Source organism: Cynara cardunculus, unplaced genomic scaffold (assembly GCF_001531365.2).
Source record: "Cynara cardunculus var. scolymus isolate 2C unplaced genomic scaffold, CcrdV1 Un_Scaffold_7741, whole genome shotgun sequence".
NCBI classification, from domain to species: Eukaryota; Viridiplantae; Streptophyta; class Magnoliopsida; order Asterales; family Asteraceae; genus Cynara; species Cynara cardunculus.
The window spans coordinates 8059-17174 of NW_020203732.1; the positions used below are offsets into that span (position 1 = coordinate 8059).

Sequence of the window (9116 nt, forward strand, 5' to 3'; positions counted from 1 at the left end):
CTGATCCAGACATCCCTGGGAATAATAGGAGGTTACGACAAATATATTAGGTAAATAATAATTTGATAATAGTATAACTTTCCTTACTAAATTTATTTTGACTATATAGCTTTAATGTAGGGAGCAATTAGCGCCTTGGAGGGAACTTTAATACATGCTATCGTCCCTATTCAAGAGAAACATTTATACAGATGACGAGAAAAGAATGAATGTTATCAAAATGTTTTTGGAAATTTGTGATTTCAACATGGTTTTTACATTTGTTGTTGCCGGATGGGAAGGAATTGCACATGATTCTAGACTTTTGTCTGAAGATTTAATAGATGGTGCTATTGGATTTCCATTTCCTTCTTCAGGTATACTATTGATTTTACAGGTAATATATTTGCTATATTCATTTAAACAAGCATTTTATTTATTGTTTTTAGATAAATATTACTTATGTGATGCTACGTATACAAATACTCGAGAATATATGGTGTCGTATCGTAATGTTAGATATTGGCTCGGAGATTTTCGTCGTCGACGAGCAATGAAAAGCATGAAAAGTTCAATCATTCTCATGCAAAACTTAGAAATGTTATTGAACGTTCTTATGGCGTCCTGAAAGCACGTTTTTCAATATTGAAAAGAATGGCACCATTTACACTTGAGGTTCAAAGAGACGTTGTTATTGCATGTTTTGCGGTTCACAACTTCATCCGGAAGCAAGGTTTAAGTGATGAGTTATTTTCTGAGTATGATCAAACCAACGAACAAGGAAACGATGATGAGGATAAGGCTGAAGATATTCAATCGCATGGGAGTGCCGCTGACCAAACATATATGGCTAGTTTAAGAGAAGAAATTGCGACATAATTAATGCAAAATGAATATTGATTCTAGTTGTTATGAGACTTTGTTCGTGTTTTCTATTGTATGTTGAATCAATTGACGTATTTCCATTGAATTTTTTTATTGTGTTCAAAATATATGGTAGTTTGCAAATGGTTTAAATGATTGGATATTTTAGTTAAATTTAACTGAAATAAATTGATTCATATTTCAGACTTCCAAAGTTTGTCAGTTTACAAAAAACAAACAGTCTTATTGATTCAGATTTCAGATTTCAAACTTCAGAAGTTTGTCAGTTTACAAAAAGAAACAATCTTATTGATTCAGATTTCAGACTTCATACGTAAAAACAAACAGTCTGACTAATTCAGATTTCAGACGTAAAAACAAACAGTCTGACTGATTCAGATTTCAGATTTCAGATTTCAGACGTAAAAACAAACAGTCTGACTGATTCAGATTTCAGACTTCAACACCACCTCTTAAAAATCAAATTGAATTCAGACTTCGAACTTTAGCACCTCTTAAAAAACAAACGCCACCTAACATTCTTGTTCAGATCAAGAAGTTTCTCTTCTTCTGATTTTTTTAAGAGACTCTAATTTTTCTATTTTCTTTTTCAATCACCTCTTTTTCCTCTGTAAGAAGGTTCGTTTCTCTTTTAAAGAAACTAGCTTCTTTCTCAGCTTTGATTCTTTCTGATTTTCAAAATTTTGATTTTTTCTTTTGTTGATCCTTTCTCTCAGTGACTTGATGATATTTTATTTTACCTTATACGAAGTATTTATGCTTCTATCTTTTAGTTCCAGCGATTATCACTAAGTCTGTTCAGTGATCGCTGAAAACATGTAATGTAAATCCATCTGTGACAACGATACTTGAAGAAGACAAAACTCACACCAAAGAACCTTCAACAAAAGTCGAAGACTGAAGCTGAAGATTAGAGACTAGCGAGTTCGTCATCTGAAGCGGTATTCAGTGATTACAACCTAGTCTACATATGTGTGAAGACTGCCCAAACCTCAGCGAATACTGAAGTGACCTTTAGGTTATTCTAGCATTCAACGATGAAAAGAAGCTTGTAGAGCATGATTGTTTTTGTCTTGTCCTTCCACACACATAGGACAAACCCATACCCTTTCTAGAGTGTAATACGGTACGGAGCCGATTAGTTGATTCTACTACCCACCAACTCCATGAAAGGTTGTCTGCTCATGAGTAGGCTTTTTTACTATTCACTGTAGCAAAGGACAAGTCTTTCTCTAAAGGCTTGACACTTGTTCAAACCCTACTGCATTGCATTAAATGTGCATTTAATGCAATGAGTATAAATAGATGTGTTCTATCTCCATGCAGATATATCTCTTACTCTTGAACCCTAACTCATACGTTCATATGTGAAAGAGCACACATCTAAAGAACACAATTTGCTTATCTTCAAAAGCAAGTTAGAATCCCTTTTAAGTATTCTAAATAGTTCTTACCTAGAAAGAATTTACTTTCTTCCAAGTCTTAAACAACAAATCATTTCTCTTTGCTAAGAACTTGTGTGTAACTTAGATTGTTTAGATAGGTTATCTTTACATTATTTTTCCGCAAACAATGTTGTAAAATCTGTATTGATCCTTCTTTATTAATAACATTTTAAATTTAAAAATTTAACTATTTTTGTATTCATACCCCCTTCTACAAACTGTTATACACATTATGTAGACCCAAACGGGACCAACAAGTGGTATCAGAGCAATGTATAGCCGGACTTCATATTCATCTTACAATCTATTGACTGGTTTAGGTTTTACATTTATAGAAGGTTTATCCGGATTTTGGGTTTCATCGCACATAGCCTTTACCGTATTCTGGGTTTCATCGTCTAAGGCATTGTATAAATCACTTGCTGTTTCATTCGAGTTTGAGTTTCATCAGCTGACAAATTCTTCCTCCTCAACACAGAATCATCGTCATCTAAATCGTACACTATTTTGAGAGAGCTTCATCAATATCGGACATCACCTCGTCCGGATTCCAATTAAATCGGACACCCTTACAGCGGGTTTAGACTTAGAATTTTTGTGTGATTGTAATCCTGACAAGAGCTTATACAGATTACTTGTTCATCGCCAACATTTCAACAGGATTGGGTCTAAATCGCTTCCTAGTGTGTCTGGATTTGAGCTTCAATCATCTTTCCTTGGCTAGTGTTTTGTTCAGATTTATTCCTCGGTCATTTTCTTAGTCGCGATCTTCAATTCCCGGACAACCTTCTTCATCGCACACCCACCTGTTTTGATCCAGACATAGGTTTTAACTTGGTTTAGGTTTGTTTTTTCGTGGGCCTTCTTAATTTCTAGCCCATCTTGTTTTAATTTTTTTTGGCCCAACAATCTTCCATTCTTGAGTTTTTTATTTTTTATCTAGATTTTATTTTTGTATCACATTTTAATTAAGATGTAACTGATTTTGATCTATATTGGATTTTGCTTAACTGTTTTTGGGAATTTCACTGATTTTGAACTGATTTGAACTTTTTTTTTAATTTTTGAACTAATTTGCATCACATAAACTGTATTTAATCAATTTTAACCGTTTTTAAATGTTTTCAATGGTTTTTGACTGTTTTTACTGATTATTTTATGGTTCTCGCTGATTTTCTGAACAGTTTTGGATCGTTTCTGATTTTTTATCTTATTGATTTTTTTATTTCTTTTACTGATTTCAACGCATTAGATTTTTTTTGTAATATCCAATTTCTAATATGCCAAATTATTTGCTAAGTATATTTAAATTTGGGTTAAAGAGAATATAGGATTTAGTGGGAGTTGGATTTGAAATTTTAGAATTATATTTCTTAAGAATATATTAGAGGATTTGGAAAATATCACGTCAAATAGATACGTAAAACGGATTTTTTGGAAGATATTTTCTGGAATATTTTTATTGGATGTTATAGATTATCTCTTTATGAATATGTAGGCGAAAACCTCACAGAAAACGAAGGTCCGAGCGAAAAGTTATGAATAATTTAAGTGTTGATGGTCAAAATGGGTACCTAGTCGGGCCAACCCGGCCCAACTCGAGTTTTAGCATTATAATTTGTAGTTTTGGCCCATTTTTCTTGTCATTTAAGTCCAGAACTCACACACACACTAGAGGTGCGATTTTCACACACATAGACTTGATTCAACTCAAATCAAAGAGGAACTACAAGATCTTTGAATGATTTGATCATCAAGTAAGGTATAATCTATTTTTGCACTTGTTTTTTGTTGACATTCTTGTTATATGGATTGCATGTTGAGTTAGAGTTAGCGTTTCATATGGGTTTGATCTTAAGTGTATAAAATGAGTGCATTTTAGTGTTTATGGCATGAAATGGTCATTAGATTCAAAAGATTATCAAGATTTATGCAAGTTCATCATATGAATTTTGACTTGATTAAGTCAATGATTTGGGAGATAATATAAATGATAAAATAAAGGTTGGATTTTGGTTGTTTATGTCAAATATGTTATATTAAGTTAAGATTCAAAAGTTATAATAGTTTGGAATCGAAATGGTTTGAGAAAAATGTATGAAAATGAGAATTTCAACTTAAGAATGCATTGAAAGTGTGCAGACTTTGAAACTCTGTATAAAATCGTAGAAAAATCCAAATGAGGTGAGGCTAATTTCCTTAGTTAGATAATTGAATCTAGTTTATTTCTTATTTTATGATCAAGGCATGAATTCAAGTTTAAAATGGGCAAAATAGTTCTGCATGCAGCAGTTGTACATAGAAATTTTGGTAAATGGTTCAAATAGGATATGTGTATATCATGAGTTTCTTATTTTGGTTTCTTATGACATTTTGTACATTCACTCCAGGGGGTAATTATGAAATATTTTGATACTTTGGAAGCAATCTAAGTATGGTAGATTGGACTCGCTTTGTGAGCTCATTTTGGAGCTTTTCGGTATTATACGGTTGCCCGGTGAGTTATATAGTTAATTGTTACATATTGATTTGAACATATATACTATCATATGAATGTTTTTGGTCTTGAATTGAATCATACTATCTTGATTCGTCTTTGATTCTGTCTTTTGAGTCTATTCTATATTACTATTTTGTTACATCGGTTTGCTTTCCGGATTCGGACTCGTTGTTTTGTTCCTTGATTTATACGCCATAGTACGGGTACTACTTCATGTGGCACGGCGGAAGTTTATGGTGAAGTCAAGATCTCGGGTTGGACGGGTGAGACTTTCTGCGATTGTGAATACTCATTGCTCAGAAAGGAGGAAGAGCAATGAGTAGGGAACCTTGGCACATACTCGGTAGAGGAAGGCGGGTTGTGCGACGTTTCCCGTAATGTATGATTCTGACTCGGACTTTGGCATGAGCCCGGGAGGTGAAGGACGGGGTGATGCACTGTTCTCGTTATGTTTACCGATTCGATCTCTTGGTTCTTGATATTTATTGGTATTCTAACGTTGCTGAATATATTTGGTCGTTGATCCTCTCTCCTTTTTGTATTGAGCATCAATGGTATGGTATATTATGGTGATTTGAATATGGAATCCTATGATCTTAGCATCTGGTACATAATTGTTCATTCGGTTTCTTGTAAGTCTCGGTTTACATCTGGATGATGTCTTGAACTCTTTTATTGATAAGAGTTTATTATGTATGTTTATAAACATGTGCGATATTGATATGTAATACTTAACTATTTAACTCACTAAGCGTTGGCTTACCATTTAAGTGGCAACATCTCTCAGGAAAGAAGATGGATAAAAAGAAAGAACCCATTGTCTAACTCGAAGATTTATCGAGGAACTTGAAGATTTCGATCTTGCTTTTGGTAAATAGTAGCTTATTATCATATCTCATAGTTGTAGTAGGTGTAGCTTATATATAGTCTTGTTTCGGTTATAAATATGTCCCGTATTCTTTTGCTACTAAATTTGGGTTGTAAGTAAAAATCCGTTATATCCGGTTTGGAATTGTGTTTTGGGTGGTTTTATCATTAAAATAGAACGGATATTTTGAAGTTTTTTTAGAAATTAATATCCCATATTTTGAGGTTAATTAATGGTATGCCCAGATCTGTGTGTTTCAAAGGGTTGCTCCATTTTCATCGCCTCTGGTCCATTTTCAGTCGGTTTCTTGTAAGTCTCAGTTTGCATCTGGATGATGTCTTGAACTCTTTTATTGATAAGAGTTTATTATGTATGTTTATAAACATGTGTGATATTGATATGTAATACTTAACTATTTAACTCACTAAGCGTTGGCTTACCATTTAAGTGGCAACCTCTCTCAGGAAAGAAGACAGATAAAAAGAAAGAACCCGTTGTCTGACTCAAAGATATATCGGGGAGCTTGAAGATTTTGATCTTCCTTTTGGTAAATAGTAGCTTATTACCGTATCTCATAGTTGTAGTAAGTGTAGCTTATATATAGTCTTGTTCCGGTTATAAATATGTCHCRTATTYTKTTGCTRCTTAATTCGGGTTGTAAGTAAAAATCCGTTATATCCGGTTTGGAATTGTGTTTTGGGTGGTTTTATCACTAAAATAGAACGGATATTTTGAAGTTTTTCTAGAAATTAATATCCCATATTTTGAAGTTAATTAATGTTATGCCCAGATCTGTGTGTTTCAAAGGGTTGGTCCATTTTCATCGCCTCTGGTCCATTTTCATCGCCTCTGGACCAATTCATCGCCTCTKGTCCATTTTCATCGCCTCTGGACCAATTCATCGCCTCTGGTCCATTTTCATCGCCTCTGGACTAATTCATCGCCTCTAGTCTTCTTCCAGACTTAGTCATTTCAGTAGCTTCTAGTCCATCGCCTGCCTCTGGACCAATTCATCGCGTCTGGTCTTCTTCCAGACTTAGTCATTTCAGTAGACTCTGGTCCATCGCCTGCCTCTGGACCNTGCCTCTGGACCAATTCATCGCGTCTGGTCTTCTTCCAGACTTAGTCATTTCAGTAGACTCTGGTCCATCGCCTGCCTCTGGACCAATTCATCGCCTCTGGCGTTCTTCCAGACTTAGTCATTTCAGCAGCCTCTGGTCCATCACCTGCCTCTAGACCAATTCATCGCATCTGGTCTTCTTCCAGACTTAGTCATTTCAGTAGCCTCTAGTCCATCGCCTGCTTCTGGACCAATTCATCGGCTCTGGTCTTCATCCAGACTTAGTCGTTTCAGCAACATCTTCAGATATTCCATCCTTGGCCCCGATTGCTTTGACAAAACTTTTAAAATAATTAGTATCAATTTTGGTCCTAATAATCAATGAATTATATTTTATTGGAGATTTTATAAAATTGGTAATTTGGGGTTTGCTCAAGCGAGATGTTACAGATATGGTATCAGAGCTGTGGTTTGAGTGAACTGGATATCATTAATGATATTCGGACTCGAACTTAGGTATTGACGATGATAGTGACTAGGTTATGATTATATGGGATATAGACCAATAGGAGAGACCTACGATTTGTTGGGGTACAAGGGATAGAATATAATTTGACCTCTATATTTATGTATTATAATTTCAGTACGATGTCTGATCATGATGCATCTAGCAACGCCCCGGTTACTCAAGAAATTAGGGATGACAACCTCAATCTAGAAGGGAATGTCCAAGAAAATGTTGACAATGACGATGAAGCCCAACTATCACCTCGTACTGACAGGTTATTGAAAGTAATAAATGATCAAACACGGGTTGCTCTACGAGAACAAAGAATAGAGTTTGAAAGAAAGTTATCTGAAGTGCAAAATCCAGATAATGCTCAGAATCTGGTTGTCCAAGGACCGAAGCCGGTTAATGAAGACGTACCCAAACCAAAGTCGGACCGACCTTCATTTAAAACATTTAGAAGCAGTGGTGCTATAAAGTTCTCGGGACAGACGGACCTAGTACTTGCAATGCAATTGGCCGAAAACACTGAAAAGGTATTCAGGATTGTTTACGTGCAGGAGGAGGATAAAGTACGTTATGCTACAACGACATTTACCGATCGTGCACTCACTTGATGGAACGCCACATATCGATCAATGGATCCTAATACTCGGGATAGAACGACATGATAAGAGTTTAAAGTGCTGTTCTTTGAACAATATTGTCTGGATGATTTGAAACAAAAGCTTGAGAAGGAATTCCTAGAGCTCAAACAGGGATTCATGTCGGTGATTGAATATGAAACATAGTTCAATCGGAAGCTTTAGTTTGCCCAACGGTTCGTACCAAGTGAAAAGGACAAGATTAATCATTTCGTCAACGGTCTTAAACGAAATATTCATGATTTCGTCACCAATCGCGACGTACCATCATTTACCAAAGTAGTTGAGTATGCAAGGAAACGGGAGCATGACCGGAGTCTCCCTGATGGTTCTGATGTACTAGAGAAATGATCAAGAGTTGAGAGAACCTTCTCGACCTCGACATCTAAATCATCTCGATTCTTCAAGTCGAGACGAGCTCAATCGCATAATACACCACATACTACCTCACAGGCTTATACAATGCAGTCAAATACGCCCATGGAACTACAACCAATGTGGCAAGAATCACCAGGGACGATGTAGTGGTGATCAAACTTATGTACGATGCTTTTGTTGTGGTGAAGCTGGGCACATACGAACTCAGTGCCCTCAAAGAGAAAAGGCATGTTATAATTGTGGTGTGTTAGGTCATCGTTTGCGAGAATGTACAAAAAATAGACTGGAGGAAAGTCAGGGGTCGGCACAACAACCGAGGCAACGACCGATATATACAGCAGGAGCTTCGACCAAAAAGGATGAGGTTCCGAAACCTCATGCCAGGGCATTTCAAATTACAGCGAAGGAAGCCATGAACGATCCCGATGTTGTTACGGATATATTTCTTGTTAATTCTTGGCCTGCTTGTATTTTATTTGATTCCGGAGCAACAAATTCTTTTGTGTCAAATGATTATGTTTGTTATTGAATCTGTGCCTACTATGCTTGAAAAACCTTTCACTATTGACACTGCGAGCGAAGTACCATTAGTTGTTGATAAGGTATTTAGAGGGTGTACATTTCTTTTAGATGACTATGAATTTCTTATTGATCTCATTCCAACTGATATACATGGATTTGTTGGTCCCGAAAGGGTCTACAAGATAAGACACAGTTTGTAGAAGGGGGGGTGATGAATACAAACACAGAGTTTTCAAATTTAAAATATATATTGATAGAGAAGATCAATACAAATTTTACAAGATTGTTTGCGGAAAGATAAGGTAAAGAAAACCTATCTAAACAACC

General features: G+C 35.6%; 1 protein-coding gene across 1 annotated transcript; it reads left to right on the forward strand.

Annotated features, from left to right (window-relative positions):
* The first annotated feature begins 247 nt into the window (after window positions 1-247).
* LOC112504994 lies at window positions 248-858 on the forward strand. Its single transcript, XM_025108943.1, has 2 exons — window positions 248-376; window positions 499-858. The coding sequence occupies exons 1-2, from the start codon at window positions 248-250 to the stop codon at window positions 856-858; spliced, it is 489 nt and encodes a 162-aa protein (XP_024964711.1).
* The last annotated feature ends 8258 nt before the right edge of the window (window positions 859-9116 follow it).